Below are 18,537 nucleotides of genomic sequence, written 5' to 3'. Positions count from 1 at the left end.
AAAATTTCTCAAATGAATCCTCGATATCCGCGAAAGTGAATTTTCGCGTCTTTGCCACGTTTTGCTCTGAATTCGCCATCTTGGTTTTCCCTGTCTCGTTCTCGTGTGCCTCGTTCTCGTTTGTCTCGTTCTCGTTTGTCGCGTTCTCGTTTGTCTTTTTTAATGGCGTCGAAGATGATGCAATCACCGTTTCTTGCAATTCTTCCTCGAAACCCTCGAAACTCCCTGAACTTCCACTAAAGTTTAACAGTTTCTCAATTAATTCGCACTTTTTCCCCGTAGAATCAATTCCTTTTTCATCACACAGTTTCTTCAAAAAATCTTTTTTAAATTTTTTTAATTCGCTTTCCATTTATGAAAATGGGGTCTTTTTGTCTCTCTAAATATCACTAAATACACTAGATCCCGGCATTATGCACATTTTCGGGACCGAAAAAAAACGCGCGAAATGGCATTATGCATCGAGAAAATTTGCATACCTACAGGGGATTTCTTTTGAATAAATTGACCGTTGAACGAATTTCGCGCAGAGTAAAAGTCGGTAAAAGTAGTTCAAACAAAAAGATTCAAATGTTTCAACTAATTCAACAATATAAATGCATTAACAAACAGTACATGGCCAGAGTTCTTCAATAAATGGTTAGAATAATAAAAAAAAATACCTTAAAAAAAAGAAATTAAAATTTTGTCTGAAAAAGTAGCAAAATGTTTTCAAATTTCCCGCGTCGCAACATAGTATGCATTCAGGCGTATTTCAAAAATGATTTCATAAATTGACCCCCGATGGTAGGCAAATATGCATAATTGTGTGTGCATAATTCCGTCAGGTGCATAATCCCGAAGGACTTAATGCCGGGACTGAGTGTATTAGTTTTTCCACGTTTGTCTCTTACTCTTTACGCACTTTGGCTGGTTGAGCCCCCATATAAGATTTATACGATATCCCGCTTGTTCACTTACCACGTTTAGATGTTCACTCGTCCGCGTTCACTGCTTAACTATCACTCCTTTTCTCCTTATTCTTCTTCTTCTTCCTTTATATTTTAGTCTATCACTCTCATACTCTCTCTACTCTCTCTCTCATACATTACACTACCTCTTACATACATTCATTTTTTTTTTAAATAAAACCCTTTTGGAAATAAAAACTACAATACTCATACGTAATATTGTTCATTAGAACGAAAATTATTAATCATTGGTATTGTCAGAAAAATTACTTAAATTTTTGGGCTACTTTTGTCCCTATCGTTCATAGAAGCACAAAATACACCGAATCAGACTCTGTTGGACTTTCCAAGGTTAGATGTAATAATTATTAATTCTGGTAAATGAAATTAATATCGTAACACATATTGAAAGGAAATTTTTTCTTTTACAATTTTTCAACCAGATGCATCATTTTCATGCAGTGTATATTTTTGTTCCTTTTTACCCCAATTTGTCATTTTAATTAAAAAAAAATATAGAAGAAAATTTCGGAAACGGATAGTAGATTAATGTATAGGGAATTGAAGTTATACTAGAAGGACTCACTACTGCACAAATTACGGAAAATAAATTAATCATCATTGATTTTTTTCCTGAAATGAAAATATTATGAAAACAGTGCTCAAAATTTGAACACTTTTTTCTACCATATTCCTTGCTCGAACTCTCAAACCAAAGTGTTGGGCATACTGTATCCGACTCACAAGGACATTTTCTCACTGAACGCACTATTTTTACCGCAAGGAACCTACAAGTACTTGAATTCCGCTGTTCCCAATAGAACTGTTCTCAATTTTTATTTCAGCCATATTAAACTTTTTCTCATAAAAGCACTTTCTCATATAGAGTTGAAAATTTTCCAACAAATTTGTTGAGAAATTTCTCAATGGAAATGGCCCATTAGTCTCTTTCATCTTTGAAAATATTGAGTTTTTAAATTATCGAATTGTGACATTTTGCCTCAATCTCCCTTAATCCTCCAATTTGTAGAAAATTCTTGGATTAAGCATTATTCGGAAGTTATTAAATATTGAATCTCATATAATATTTTAAGTTCATCGTGTTTTCTGATTAGCTAAAAGCTTGAAATGTTTTGAAGCTTCAGCCAATTAAAGATCCTAAGTAACCTAAAATATTTTGTGGAATTAAATATTTTATTAGAAGTACAATCGGGTATTTTTGAAAAGAACTACAGGACTTAATTTTGAACTTTGAGATTTCCTGAATTTTCCATGAAGTCTTGTACTTCTATGCAGTCTTAATTTTATCTTTATTGAAAATCCCTAAGTTCAAAATTAGATTTTGTTCCAAAATACCCCATTGTACGCTATAATATTAATAAAGATTTCAATAAATACAACTAGTTTCACTTTATAAGACAAACTAAGATATTCCACGATTTAAGTCTGTCCCAGCTTGCTCTACTATTCATTTTTGACACAAATTAAACACAGAAAAAAATTTCAAGTTCAACTTTATGGTACTATTTCAATGAACATGTTTTCTTAGCACTTTACTGTTCTGAAGTGCTTCTGCATTATCGACATTTATTTGTTTTGGTTCCTGTCTCGACTGTGTTCCCCAATCCTCGCCATGTTCTAAAACCACGGAAACAGTCATGACACGAACCAATGCAAAGAAAAATCCATCACGCAGGCGCACTTAAGAACAGTAATGTGTTAAAAAAAACATGTTCATTTTTAATTAAAATTTTAAAATAGCACCAATATTTCCGATTTTATTATAAAATAAAAATCTTGCAAAGAAATAATCTTAAAATCCAAATAAAATATAAATTTAATTTCTCTGTTTGTATTATTTTGAAGCTGCTCTTTTTTTTCATAAATATTTATGTAGAAATGTTATTTTCCATTTTTCTTCACATTTTAATTGTCTTTGCTTTCAACTTTATTGTGTGAGAACATTGTTTTGTTGACACATAATGAGAAATAAATAAATCATTAGCTTGTTTCATTTTTCAACAATTTAGTGCGGTGATATGCTGTGAAAGCTATTTTGAGTTTTGTTTAATTTCTAAAAACAATTTTATAATATTCACTTACCTGATTAACACATTCCAGCACAGGATTGACACTGCGATCGTACAAATTTGTCGATATGCAATCATTGTCCTCAATATCACTACTCGAGTACCAATCATCTGTGACTTCGGGCTGTTCTAGGTTCACGGGGATTTCCTCACAATTAGCCAATGGTTTGACTGTTCGGATTTTTGCAATGGGCGGTTTGGGCTTTTCCGGTGCTACGCCTGGTGCAATCCTCAGCATTCTATGCTGCTCATCACTCTCACCACTAACATAGATGCAATTGGTTGTCTGAGGTGATTCACTTTCGTTGTTGATCGTTGTTATTGTTACACGATGATTGATATTCTCAATCTTAAAGTCTTCCTGTTGCCTTTCTGTCTGCGTTTCAGCATTGCGACTTTCGCCAGGCAGGGAACGTGAACATTTACCACAGAGTCTCCTGGCAATTTTGTAGTTTTCAATTTCATTCAATTGGTAACTTATTTGTTCATCTTTCTCATACAACTTTTGTTTTATACGTTTCTGCTCCCGCCTCAATTTCGCCTCCACCGCCAGCAGAGCCGTAATTATTTCCGTCAATTGCACATTCCTGTAGTTCTTCTCAATGCACAACTCCTCATCCAGAATGCGCAATTGATTGGAAAAACTAGCAAATAGGGATTCGTACTTCTGATTGGCATCCTCATCAGCAATCGTTTTTCTCTCATCATCCTCCGATGGTTCAGATTTTGTCGATGGCGGTGTTTCCGTGTAAAATGTCGCTGTGGCATAAGCCGCATGATCTTTCGTCATTGTGCTGAATTTGGGAGAACAAAAAAAAAAGAACAACTTTTGGTCAAATTAGCGTGGACAAATTGATTGAAAAGTGTGAAACAGGAGAGCCCGTTCGCTCAATGAATGATGGTGCTTCTGTTATTTTCTTTCTCTACAGAACGTACAGTCCGTAACACAAATATTCGAACGCTTTGTAAATTTGATCAAAATATGCCCGAAATAAAAATTTCTCTTGTTTTGTCCCCTATTTATTTATCTTTCTAAATATCGATCCAGAAACATGTGAAAATTAAAAATTATAGCTATTTGTTATACCCAACGAACAATAATTTTTGTTTTGTAAACATGTTTTCTAAACTGCCAATGAGAGTGAGTGAGACGACTAGGTCTAGATCTCATTCTCTTTCACAGGAAGCTCCGAAAACATGTTTGCAAACAAAAGTTATTGTGCGCGGCGCATTATACCCAACGAACAATAATTTTTGTTTTGTAACCCAAGCGGCATTTGATATCCAAATAATGTATGTCTCAAATGTAACTAACATATTTTTAATGTAATCGAGCTATTTCTAAAAAATATAATGTATGAGCATGATGGAAGTATAATATTGATAATATCTGAAAATTATGTGCGTTGTATGCCAGAAAAATAACTTAACAAAAAATACGTAGAAAATATCAGTTATTTTCTATTTATAAATATAATACATTTTATTTAATAAATTCCAGTTATTATAATGGTATTTCCCCTTAAAATAACGACTAAATGTTTTTAGGTCCATAAACTTGTCATAATATAATCTATTTTTGAGTGAAGATGTGTAAATCTATGTCGAAAATATCGAAAGTATATTTATTTTACATACTCTTGCTGTTAGGTTTACATAATGTCGTGAAATTGTATGAACATCATGTTCTGATATCTTTTAGTTACATTTGTTCTATAAAAGACACAAGTTATATACAACTTGTCTTCTTTTTGTATGACGCTGCCAAATTGTCAAATTCTGCTTTGTCTGCTAAGCAGAAGTTCATCTGCTAGTGAAAATTTGTGAAAAATGTGATATCTCACATTAATTAGAGTTTTGAAATGCGCCAGCGTGTGCAGAAAAGTCGAGTATATAGATAGGACATTAAATTTTACAAAGTAAGTGCAAATGATGGAAAAATAGTGTATTAACACTTCGTTTGTGAGAGCTAATATTTTCTTCCTTTAATTGTGGTGTACCGCAAGTACAAGCATTAGGACAGCTTCCAGATTATTTGTCGTGAAATCAAATTGCAGAAAGAGTGCCCAGAATGCAGAAAAAGTTTATGAAAAACATAATCTTTCAGTGTTTTAACAGTTTTAACTTTTTTTTATTGTGTACTGATATTATTGATATAAGAACTCTACAATGTAAATATGATGTACATTTTGTAAATAAAATCACTAAAATATATAAAGATATTTTATTGTCTGATTTTCTGACTAATTCGGGTCTCAATATCTTGATTTTATTTTATCGGAATAAAAAGAAAATTATGGTGTGGAAAAATACAGAAAATTGGCGACGCCAAACCAAAATTCATAGAAAAATTATGCACAAAACATTGCAGTGTAACGATATTTGTCCAGAATAGTATTTAAAGGGCTGTATTCTATCAATATACGCAGTAAAAATCTGAGAACCACAAGTATTTTAAGTGATGTAATGTAAAAAGCAATAAATTTGTTCAATTTTATTTTCTTTAATTTCTCAGCTTTCCCTTAAGAATTTCAAGTCGGGAATAAAATTTTGTTTACTATTGTTTTATCCTCTAAAGGAAAACAGTCATTGCATTAAACTTTCATACGCGATGGAAAAGCACGAGACACAGAAAATGTGACTAAATCAGGCCTGTGCTAAAATAAAAGCCGAAGTGAATTTGGTGGTGTCTGTTGACATTCTTCGAAATGCCGCGAAAATTCACGTAGAGAAAATGAGAGGTTTTTTAATGTGAAAATTGTTTAATTCCTTAGAGTTAAGTCATTTTCACAAGAAAATGCTTTTAATAATTTAGTTGAATACAGTTATATTAGTTATAATTGTGAATAATTGTCGATATTACAACAAAAACATTGGGATGAAATTTTGAGCTGGAAGACTCATATTCTTTTGAGCTGTCCCAAAATTCAGGATAAGTTTGAGAAAAATCCTTTTGTACAACACTATTTTGGTTAATAAGGAATGCAAAAGTACATATTACAAGAAGGGACACGACCTGCTAATAAGCATAAAATAGGGAAGAAAATATTTTGTGGCATTTTAGAGATTTTTTTGCAACCGCAGCGCCGACAGACGTTTGTCAAGTGAGTTATTTGTGTCTCTATCTCTCTCTCACAGTTGAATTGCGCGCGATTTTAGAACTTTCCATTTGAAGTGATATTTGCATTTAATTTCTTTGTATTTCTGCAAGATTCAAGTAAAAGTATGTGTAGTGAAGAGCTACCCGTCTTCTGACAAAGATATCAAGAAGACAATTTATTTTAATGAGAGTTTTTCTTTCTATTATGTCTTTTTGGGATAAAAATATTTATCATGGCACCGTGAGTGAGCGGGATTAGTGTTACCAGTATGGCTATCTGTAATTTTCATTAAAATTATCAACACAAAATTTCCGATATTACACGGCTTTTAACGAGGACAGGTCTGCCTGAAACGTCAAACACGTGTTTACTAAACAAAAATTATTGAACGTTACACGTTGCGGATGCTCAATGCACAATAACTTTTGTTTTGTGAACATATTTTTGGTATGTCACTGACCTGACAACCTAACTAAACTCCCGGGTACACCCTTGTGTCAGTTAGAGAGAATTAATCTAAATCTACTCATCTCGCTCACTCTCACAGAAATTTACAAAACCTTGTTCACAAAACAAAAGTTATTATGAGTTGGGAATAATACAAAAACTTTTTTCACGTCAAATTATTCCAAAAAGAATTAAAAAAAGCTAATTCCACTACCCCATTTGATACTACCTTGAATAAACTTGTAGTTTTGCTAATATTACTATTTCGAAAAATTGTAATATAATTAATAAATAATAATAACCCCTGTATTACTAAGTCAAAAAGTCACAAGACGGATATTTTTTTTTTACAAAGTACCCGAGCGCTCCAGAAATTTCTAATTTGACGACGAGTTGCCGAGTTAATATCACTTAAGTGTATAATCAAAACAAAACAAAAAAATAATGGAAAGAAATGTTTTGTATTCTTTTAAAAATAAAGGGACAGATAATCCTAACCGGCTTATGTAGGTGAGATTCTTAACGTGAGCTAACTCGGAGTGCATGCAAATTCGATTTAGAGCTGAAATTGTGAGTCGCTATTCAGTTATCTTGAATCAAATTCGTGAAATTATACAAATTTTGTATTTAAACCAAAATATCAAGGACTTGGATGAACTGACAGAAAAGTGATATATGGGTGAAATGTAGACCAGAATGTTCTCTATAATTTTTTCATAGAACATGATCTCATCGATTACTCAGAAGCCAAGATAATCGAGGTTTTTTGTTTCTTAACTCGTTTTTTCATCCATCAGAGTGCCCCAAGTAGTCATTTGTTGAACTTCAACTATATCAAAGAATTGTTGTATTCTGTGAGATTTTCCATTTAAAACCATATTTTAAGTGTCTTGGTGGAGTAGAGGCAGTCAAATTGGCATCTGAGTGATTTCAAAGCGTTATTATGGGAAAAATCAATTTTTTCACACTTAAACGGCAAAATCGGAGTGATAGCGTAGTCTGAGCGGAAAATGATGTATGGACGAAATATAGAGACAAATGTCCTCTACAATTATGTCGAAGCAATCATCAAAATCGGTTCAGCGACAGTCGAGATAATTGAGGTTATGTGATATTGAAATTCGTTTTTTGACTGTGGCGCCTCTGGTGTTGGTCCCACGAAGTTCAAATGTTCTAGAAAGTTGTAGTATTTGGTGAGATCTTTCGTTTAAGCCCTCATTCATCAAAATCGGTCGCATAGAACCGGAGATATGATTTTTTAAATTTTGTGAAATTTGACCCCTCATATCTTCGGTTCTATTGAAACCACAGCGCACATACGCACCATTTTGGAAACGTCCTAGACTGGACTACAACATACTAAAATTTCATTAACTTGCACAATGCCGTTTTTGAGAAAAGTGACTTTGAATTTCGATGAATTTTGACGCTATCACAGCGCCACCTGTAGTGACTTTTTGAACTTCCATCTGAAAGTGCTCATCGAGACGAAACCGAAAAGGTAAAATTTAGGTCGCTATGTTAATTAGAACCGGAGATAGAGGCCGGTCAATGTTCGAACTTTGACCCCTTATAGCTCGGGTCAGGGGTTATGGATCGACTTAAGGTTTTTTTTGTTTGATAGGTATAATCAACGGCTACAACATACTAAAATTTCAGCTCGATTGCATAAGGAATTTTTGAGTTATTTAACTTTTAAGATTTGAAAATTTTCTTTTTAATAATAGCGCCCCTAGCGGTGGTTTTATGAACTTGCGATGTTAGAAAAGGAAGTGGCATTTCACGAGAGCTTTCCAAAAAGCCCTCATTTTTTAAATTCTGACAATTAGAACCGGAGTTATGGCCATTTTAAGAAAATTTTTTTGGACCCTTATAGCTCGGGTCAGGGGGGTCGGGTGACCTTAAGTTTGGTATTGATGGAAAGCTCTAAGGCCCAGCTATAACATACTAAAATTTGAGCCCGCTCGATGCCATAGGACCGGAGATATTGAGAAAACAAAAAAAGGGGGGTCTTCAAAATGGCGGAAGGAGGGGTGGGGGGTGGGGGGTCAATGCACCATGTTGCAATTTTCATACGATATTTAACCTTTGCCGAAAACCGCAAGTCGATATCTTTTTTAGTTTAGGAGCTATTAAGCTCCAAAGAGCGGCCGGACGGCCGGCCGGCCGGCCGGGAACGTAACTTAGCCCCCCATATATTCGTGATCAGGAAGTGGCGAAACACATTTTGGCCAAGTTTGAGCGCGATCGGAGGACATGAAATTTTGTTAGGATTATAGTAGGTGAGATTGTTAAGAATCTCACCTAATATTTCAGATACAGTAAAACTCGACAGAAATTTGGCAGTTTATCTGACCAGAACACCACTTCACACCATACGCAGAGATTTGTGAACTAAACTATTTAAATTATTAGAATGTCACACTTGTAAACCTTAAAGTTTTCTCATATGATCAATAAATAAATTAAGGAACATTCAGACTTATAGAAACTTGGAGAAATGAACAAACACACAAGCGACTGCATATAGTCGATACAAAATGAAACCGATGCAAAATAAACAACAAGTGGCGATCCATGACAATGACGTTTCTTTTTGCCGTGAGACATTAGAAACTGCTTCAGTTTTGTTACTTTTTGCCCCATACCTTTTGTTACTTTTTACCCCAAATGGTCATTTTGGGTCATTTTTAATAAAAGAATTTCTGGAGAAAAGAATCTTTGTAAAATGGTAAAACGGATAGTACTTTCGTGTTTAAAGAATCCAAATGAATTAGGATATATTCACTAGTGCATCAATTTTGGAAAATGAGTACGTAAAAATTGATACATATCTTCTATAAGGAAAATAATTCAAAAATAGGACTAAAAAGTTCAATAATTTTTGTTTTCGAGATCCCTTATTCGAATTCTAAGAAACTTACGACATTAATAAAGGTCAATGGAGGCAATCTATGGAAAAAAAATTTAAGCTGATATCTTTTTTATCTTGGAAGATATTGAATTTTGAAATTTTCAATTTGTGACTTTTTGCCATAATCTCCCCTAATATTTTTTTATGAGTTATTTTCAAATGGAACTTTTGAAATGGTTTGCAGTAGACTTTTGATAATTCGGCTTTTTTAATATAATGGCCCTGGCATACCTTTTCACCTCAGTGAAATTCAATTGATTGAAATTTTATCTCTCAGTCTTTCAAACTAAAATCAGATATAAGGTCGGATGAACGTCTGTTGGACAGGGAACCCCTATTGACACTTTTGTCAAAATGTTGAAAATTATTTAATTTATCTAGTAAAATATAAGTAATTAACGTTTTTTTCTGTAATATACTTTTTACTATAAACAGAGATGTTCAAATTTTGTATCCCAAATGATACAGAGTAGGGTGTCAATAGGTGCTGACACGAGTTCCTAAAGTGTCAATAGACATTCCTTTCACCCTAGTTGTCTCTTTCTGACAAATTAAAATTAAAATGAAATTTAAATTTTCATTTGACAAAAAGAGACAAACATATCTTATTTCAAGTATAAAACTTATAAGAAAACGAATTTCAAAAGCGGTATGAATTTCAAAAGCAAATGAATCTTGAAAAAGTCCAGCTGCGTGAAATTGCCCCACTCATCCCTATTTAGGAAGGGAAATTTTCTAAACAAGTATCTTGATTTTAAAAACGGTAAAATCACGAGCATAACCAGACAAAAATATAGCTTAGTGGGTTACTCTAGGCCAAGGACAATACCAATTATCTTGTACAGTACACCATTTCTCCTTAATCTAAAACACTTCAACCTTTTCTGTAATACCCAGCCAAATTTTTGTCTGACGCTGGTGAATTTGACCTTACCTAATATGAGAAATTGTTTATTACAATGATATTCTCTTTCTATAATTCAGTTTTGGACAAAGAAAAGTAAAGGTGTACAGAAATTAATGGGACTGACTGTATCTTTCCCTCAAAAATCTACTTCATGGTGTTTACGATTTCAAAAGAAAGTTACACACAAAAATCACTTTAATTGACTACAATGGGAAGATTTGCATGTTTACAGCTCAGAATCGAGGTCGTACACACGTAATTGTGGCCACTTTGCCTTCACATCTCAAGCTCCTTCACTAAAAGAAAAAAAAATCCCCCCACGTATTCAAATATAAGCTAAACATGCAACACTTTTTTTTCAGCAACAATATCCATTGATAGTTCAGTCCAATTTGGTCCAATTTTGTGTCTATTGTTGATGTAAGGTAAAAACAACATACTTCAGTCTTCAATATTAACTGACACTCTTCAGAAAAATCTCATGATCACAGGAAAAAGTCTTTTATAAAAAAAATCCTCCAATTAAAGGTATTTATGGGTATAAATTCCGCAAACTATGCAACGTGCTTCATGTTTTTTTTATGCCACAAAGCTAAAATAGACTTATCTAGTCAACTTGAGATATGTTTCTTGTTCTTGTTACTGAATTGAAAAGGCAGACCACCGAATATGATGGAAGATTACATGGCAAAAAGAAGAAAGAAATCCAACCTGAGAAGAGACTCTTCTCATCTCTTGCCCGCATTCCAGAGTTCTCTGGCGCGCGCGTAAAACATAAAATACAACATTACTCCTGTCGCGCGAGTTCAAGAGGCTTAAGAGAGACAGAGATGGACAGAGATATACATAATAATTGCTCGATATATATATAGAGAGGAAGTATATATTGAAGCATACAAGTAAACAATGTTGATAGTTTAACATTCTTCTCAAATATCAACTATCATTTTATTACACACAAAATTGCATCTAATTGTTGTAAGAGATATTTATTCATCATTTTATGCTTCACACGATATTGCCAGTGATCGTTTCATTCAAATGTTACCAATTGTAAGTTACTCAATTGATCATATCCGAATTGTTATTTACAATAAATTATAATTAGCAAAAATTATTTTTCTTTCAGGCTTTTAAACTTAAGAACAGGAACAATTATTAAAAATTAGTAAAATAAAAAAAAATTAAGGACAGTAGAATAAAGAGAATTAAGGCAAAAAATCCAAATGAAGCTAAATCTGCAGACCGTGTATTTCCATTCGCCAGAAGAATTAAGACTCAAGATAAGAAATACTTTTCTAATCTATAATACACATTGCGTAAATAAATACCAGAGTTTGCGAAAATTGTACGTTATATAAATGTGTTTTGATAAAATATACATAGAAGTTTGATATTTCTTAAGTAGCCAGAAGTTAAAAGTTTTTGTCGGTTTGTTCAACTCTTTAATTGATTTACTGGATCCCATAAATATAATTTTCGTATGACTCATTTTATTATTTGTAAGAGAATGACAACTTAAAGATTCATAAATTATATTGATCTAGGTTTAAGGAAATAAATTGGGTTCAATTTTGATATTATTAAAAAAAGAAACATTTTAGAATCGTAATGTTACATAATACAAAAAGAACATAAAATATTCCAAATAAAAATTACCAATTTATCACATTCTTTAATAAATGTTTTGTTTTTCATTCGCATAGAGACATTAAAAATGATATTTTATATGATACTTAATTCGCATTTTAGGGCCCGACCCTCTTACATTATTTTATATGTTATAAAAATGAAAAAATTAAAATAATAAAGAAAGATATTTATAATAAAATATATCAGACTTCTAGTCAAGCTTCAAGTATACTGATTGGTATTTTAATATAACTTATATGTAACTATATAAAATTCGTAATAACTTTGAAAATAATTAAACCAAAACAAATTTAATACAATTTAATTGTGAATTGTTGGATCCACAACTAAGACGCCGACGGACGCTTAATGCATGGGAAATTATCTACAAACGTTCATAAAAACAATTATCAATAATAATACGAGTATACGTGGCCAGAAAACGTAACAAAAATTAGATTATGTTTATATAAGGATATCATTTTTACGATATAGGATTATGTAATTATAAACAATCAAGATTATTATTAATAAAATAATTTTCATAATTTGAATATTTTTATTTAAAATTTGCGAACTTTTAAAATCTTGACTTTTTAACTTGACTCTTTAAATTGACTGCTCTTATTCTAGTAACCTAAGTCTAAATTTCTCCAAAACACTCGACTATTTTGAAATCCTATAATTTAAGCCATGTTCCTAAACCTCAGATCTGAAGTCCATATTAAAGTTTCAACAGCTGATTTCTTGAAAATTTCTACACAAATTGTATAATTTTAGATTTGAGGTGAAAAATATTATTGAAAACATAAAAAAAATCCGAGTAGTTTCATAAAATACTGCTAGTAAAATTTACTACCGGAAATTAGAATCTAGGGGAGGCTTGAAGTAAAAGCCAGTGATAAGCCTAGATCAGCTTATAGAGGTGTGATTCCTTCGTTGCAAAATCGGATTGTGGCAAACTCGAACGATATTTATACATTAAATTGTATGAATAAAAGTGTCTGAAAATCTTTAAAGTTGATTTTCTCGGAAACTGGATGACTTTTTTTTTTACTATCCTGCTATCAAAATTTTATATAGAGTATGGTAATTTTCGGTGTAATCAATTCCTTCTAAATAAACCAAGAACATCCCAGAATATAATCTAAATTCGGTTCCCATAGAAGCCATTTATTCCTTGACAAGTTTTTTTTTATAATATCTTTAGTCTCTACTATCTTTTGTACCAGGTGGGACTCGAACTCACAACTGTGACAATCGAGACAGGGATCTCACCGCCAAAGATCCGAACGAGCAGAATGCACTACCTACTGAGGGCAGATTATTGAAATCGCACTCGCACACCCCACAGATTCAAATCCTTTTGTAATGACTTCCTTATAATATTATAAGTACTTACTGTACATATTCAATAAGAATCTGTTTTCTGTCGATCACTAAAAAGCTGACAAGTGTGAGTGCGATTTCAATAATTTTCCCTCTGATCATACACAACACGAGATTTCTTGACAAAAGTACTTGACATTTGAAGGGTTTAACTTTGTAAAATTAAATTATTTACTACCCCTATAGGGGAAAGTGCCCATGCTTTGACCAATCCCAAGCTTCGAAATGACTACATTTTTCCTGTTTCTCAATAAATGACTCATCGCACCCATATTTTAACAATTACGGGAAAGTGCCCAGTTTTTAAAATATATTGCGGGGTCACTACAATAATAATATATTGGGATCGTACGAAGCATAGTCACTTTTCCCTTACTTTGTAGAAAATTCTTTGCTGACTAAACGACGTAGGCCGTAAGGCTTTAACTCTTTCGCGTCCCACTTTTATTCAGCAGATGAATTCATGCAAAATTGAGTTTTTCCTAATGCTTTATGATCAAATATAATAGTTCAGAGAGGAAAAAAATTTTCCATTGCGTGAAAACTCGGAAAAACCCCGGGTCATATATGACCCTGTTGTCCTCAAGGGAAGTGTATTTACCATTTTCAAAATCTATATCACGGGCTTTTTAAGAGTTTTTTTTGCTTGAAGTTACTAATTTGGCCAAAACCATGGCAAACTGGATTGCTTTGATGAACACTGTACTCCTGGTGTTCAAGGAATCTTCCTGGTAATCCCTTGAACAGTCACTGTCACAATATTTTGAGTGGTATTTGGCAAAAATAAACTTATCTACACATTTATTCACACACAATACAATTGCACAATATGAGACGCTTGCAGAATACTCTAAAATATTGCAAAATATGTTATAATTCATCAGATATAAGATGAAATGTCCAGGAGCAAGATGTCCCACCTACATTTCACAAAGAAAAACAATGACCCAACTACATTTCGCTGCAGGTTTGGGACGAAAACACTGTTACCCTTGGGGACTATAGGGTTATATATGACCCGGAAAATTTTACACGCTTTTCTGGAAAATTGAGAGTAATTTATTATATCAAAAGGGACAGATAATCCTAACCGGCTTATGTAGGTGAGATTCTTAACGTGAGCTAACTCGGAGTGCATGCAAATTCGATTTAGAGCTGAAGTTGGGAGACGCCATTCAGTTATCTTGAATCAAATTCGTGAAATTATACAAGTTTTGTATTTGAACCAAAATATCGAGGATTTGGATGAACTGACAGAAAAGTGTTATATGGGTGAAATGTAGACCAGAATGTTCTCTATAATTTTGCCGTAGAACTTGAACTCATCGATTACTCAGAAGCCAAGATAAGCGAGGTTTTTTTGTTTCTTAACTCGTTTTTTCATCCAGAGTGCCCCAAGTGTTCATTTATTGAACTTCAACTAAATCAAAGAATTGTTGTATTTTGCGGGACTTTCCATTTAAACCCCTATTTTAAGTGTCTTGGTGGAGTAGAGTCAGTCAAATTGGCATCTGAGTGATTTCAAAGCGTTATTATGGGAAAAATCAATTTTTTCACACTTAAACGGCAAAATCGGAGTGATAGCGTAGTCTGAGCGGAAAATGATGTATGGACGAAATGTAGAGACAAATGTGCTCTATAATTATGTCGAAGTAATCATCAAAATCGGTTCAGCGACATCCGAGATAATTGAGGTTATGTGATATTGAAATTGGTTTTTCGACTGTGGCGCCTCTGGTGTTGGTCCCACGAAGTTCAAATATTCTAGAAAGTTGTAGCATTTGGTGAGATCTTTCGTTTAAGCCCTCATTCATCAAAATCGGTCACATAGAACCGGAGATATGATTTTTTGAATTTCGTGAACTTTGACCCCTCATATCTCCGGTTCTATTGAAACCACAGCGCACATACGCACCATTTTGGAAACGTCCTAGACTGGACTACAACATACTAAAATTTCATTAACTTGCACAATGCCGTTTTTGAGAAAAGTGACTTTGAATTTCGATGAATTTTGACGCTATCACAGCGCCACCTGTGGTGACTTTTTGAACTTCCATCTGAAAGTGCTCATCGAGACGAAACCAAAAAGGTAAAATTTAGGTCGCTATGTTAATTAGAACCGGAGATAGAGGCCGGTCAATGTTCGAACTTTGACCCCTTATAGCTCGGGTCAGGGGTTATGGATCGACTTAAGGTTTTTTTTGTTTGATAGGTATAATCAACGGCTACAACATACTAAAATTTCAGCCCGATTGCATAAGGAATTTTTGAGTTATTTAACTTTTAAGATTTAAAAATGTTCTTTTTAATAATAGCGCCCCTAGCGGTGGTTTTATGAACTTGCGATGTTAGAAGGAGAAGTGGCATTTCACGAGAGCTTTCCAAAAAGCCCTCACTTTTTAAATTCTGACAATTAGAACCGGAGTTATGGCCATTTTAAGAAATTTTTTTGGACCCTTATAACTCGGGTCAGGGGAGTCGGGGGACCTTAAGTTTGATATTGATGGAAAGCTCTAAGGCCCAGCTATAACATACTAAAATTTGAGCCCGATCGATGCCATAGGGGCGGAGCTATTGAGAAAACAAAAAAAGGGGGTCTTCAAAATGGCGGAAGGAGAGGTGGGGGGTGGGGGGTCAATGCACCAAGTTGCAATTTTCATGCGATATATAACCTTTGGCGAAAACCGCAAGTCGATATCTTTTTTAGTTTAGGAGCTATTAAGCTCCAAAGAGCGGCCGGACGGCCGGCCGGCCGGCCGGGAACGTAACTTAGCCCCCCATATATTCGTGATCAGGAAGTGGCGAAACACATTTTGGCCAAGTTTGAGCGCGATCGGAGGACATGAAATTTTGTTAGGATTATAGTAGGTGAGATTGTTAAGAATCTCACCTAATATGCAATATACAATCTTTGGATATTCTATTTTGTATTTCCAAAGAACTTTTTGCTGAAAAAAATAAATGAATATAAAAATTTTTGAAAAAGAAAAGTCATTTCACAAAGTTCGAAATTCGTGATTTTTGATCTCAAATATTTTCTTTTCCTGAACATCTGGAGTCTTGAGAAAATTAGCCAAGAATCTTACATCCTTCTATTATGATGTCGTGCACAAACCGATAGATTTCAATTAATGTAAATAGTCAAAAAAATTGTTTTTTCCCCGGGTCATATATGACCCTAATGACGCGGAAGAGTCGAAATCCTAAATGGCCTTTACAATCCAATCCAAAGTTAAATTTTCCAAAATATCTTGACCATCTTGACTGATAAGAAATTATAATAGTTAAGCCATATCGCTAAAGCGGTTTTCAGACTAGAGGTTTAGCCTAGTTCCCGAAGGTCTTAAAATCCTAAATAGCGTGTAATTTTATTGCTTTTTGTGAGAATCTAATAAGTTACTTATCTTTTATAATCCAATCCTAAGTTTAATTTTTCCAAAAAATCTTGATTGATAAGAAATTAGAGCAGTTAAGCCATATGGCTAAGCCTTATACCGGCTTTATACCTAAGGCTTAGCCATATGGCTTAATTCGCCTAATTCCTTATCAGGAAAGATTTTTTATGAAATTTTTGTGTAGGATTGGATATTAAGTGCAAATGATTCATTAGATTTCGAAGAATCAGGAAAATTGTTTGTTTTTTACATTTTTGAGACTTTCGAGAACTGGGCTAAACCTTCAGTCTGAACCCTACATTAGGTCTGAAGCCCGTATTATCCTAATCTAAAACGAACCTAGACAACGACCAAAAGGTAAGGTACCCTCCCTAAAAAACCTTTTTATCTACAGAGTATTTCCCTCCAAAATTGCGGTTCTTCACATCTGCAAACGCAAAACTCTTTGGATCACGCAAAGATCATCTTTTTTGAAGGTGAAGACGACTAATTCCTTCTCTTTTTCAGGAATGCCATTTATTTTTCCTTTCTCCCGCTTACTCTCTTTTCCCTGCATCTCTTTCCTATCCGTCCGTTTCACTCGCTCACCCACAGCACCACCTCTGACCAAATTGTAGGCCAGAGCGAGATGCCCTGGCAAAAAATCATCCATCCAAATTGAAATATTATGAAATAGGAATTGTTTCGAAATTTGTGGCTACGCGACGATAAAAAAAAAGGCATTCTTGCGGTTTTAATGCATAATCTCCGTCTCTCTCTCAAATGGCCCTCTTCTTGTGGAACTGCTCTGTTGGGTACATAACTTTCTTTTTATTTAACCATCGCGCTCTGCATAATTGACTGGATATGTTTGTGATTTAGGAGCTTGGTGTGCGAGTGGCATAATTTAACTTCCCCCGTTTTTTTTTTTTTAATAATTTACCCTGGGTGTTTTATTGATTTGAGGGCCCTCATCATCTCTGTGAAGCTACCTTCAATGTAACTTTTTTTTCCTACAGCACAAAATCGTGGCATAAGAGTGCAAGAGATAAAAAACACGTTCGCAATTGAAATAGGAACGCACTTTTTTTTACGTTGATATCTCTTTGCCATTTATAACCAAATGGCACAATTATTTACCATGGGCATGTTGATGGCAACAGAACACCCACATTCAAGTGCAGAGAGGATTGAAAAGAAAAAACTCACCTTTTCCAATTTAACTAAAATAGCTGTGTGTCGATTGTATGTTAATTGTATGTGGTTTTTTTTTCTTCTTTTATGGAGAAGAAGTCAAAAACAACTGATTAGCACCTCTGAATTTGCAAATTCTAATCAATTTTCCATCACAGAGCACACTTGGGTCACTTTTGGTGGTTTTGAACACATTTGAGGCACTTTTTCACGCAATTTTCACTGCATATTTGCTGGAAAAATCACAAGGAGAACCCCAAGACGACGTGTATAACTCCAAGAAATGCTACACTGTAAATAAAACTTTCTTACACAACTCTCGGGGCGCATTTGACGTTTCTTTCGCTGGTGCGCGTCAGGTGAGAAAGCCAATCTTCTGTCACTTTTCCGCAAGCGCGAGCGCGAAATCAACACAAAGCCTGGGAAAAGGTTGGAAAATGTTCGAAGAGGGAGACATCTCGAGATTTCTATAGCTTGAAAAGGGGGGAAAAATGAGGAAAATGCAATAAAATTTAGGGAAAATCATCACAATTTTG

General features: G+C 33.9%; 1 protein-coding gene across 1 annotated transcript in view; it reads right to left on the bottom strand.

The window, feature by feature from the left end:
• Positions 1-18,371, bottom strand: part of LOC129798101 (uncharacterized) — a 29,421-nt gene extending 11,050 nt beyond the window's left edge. The window contains exons 1-2 of the mRNA XM_055841075.1: positions 18,017-18,371; positions 3,054-3,834 (exon numbers count right to left, since the gene is read on the bottom strand). Of these exons, the coding sequence (XP_055697050.1) occupies positions 3,054-3,830 (777 nt within the window). The 5' untranslated portion in view covers positions 3,831-3,834; positions 18,017-18,371. The remainder of the gene's footprint in view (positions 1-3,053; positions 3,835-18,016) is intronic.
• Positions 18,372-18,537: the final 166 nt, after the last annotated feature.

Source organism: Phlebotomus papatasi, chromosome 1, assembly GCF_024763615.1.
Source record: "Phlebotomus papatasi isolate M1 chromosome 1, Ppap_2.1, whole genome shotgun sequence".
Classification (NCBI taxonomy): Eukaryota; Metazoa; Arthropoda; class Insecta; order Diptera; family Psychodidae; genus Phlebotomus; species Phlebotomus papatasi.
This window is presented reverse-complemented; position numbering and strand designations above follow the sequence as displayed.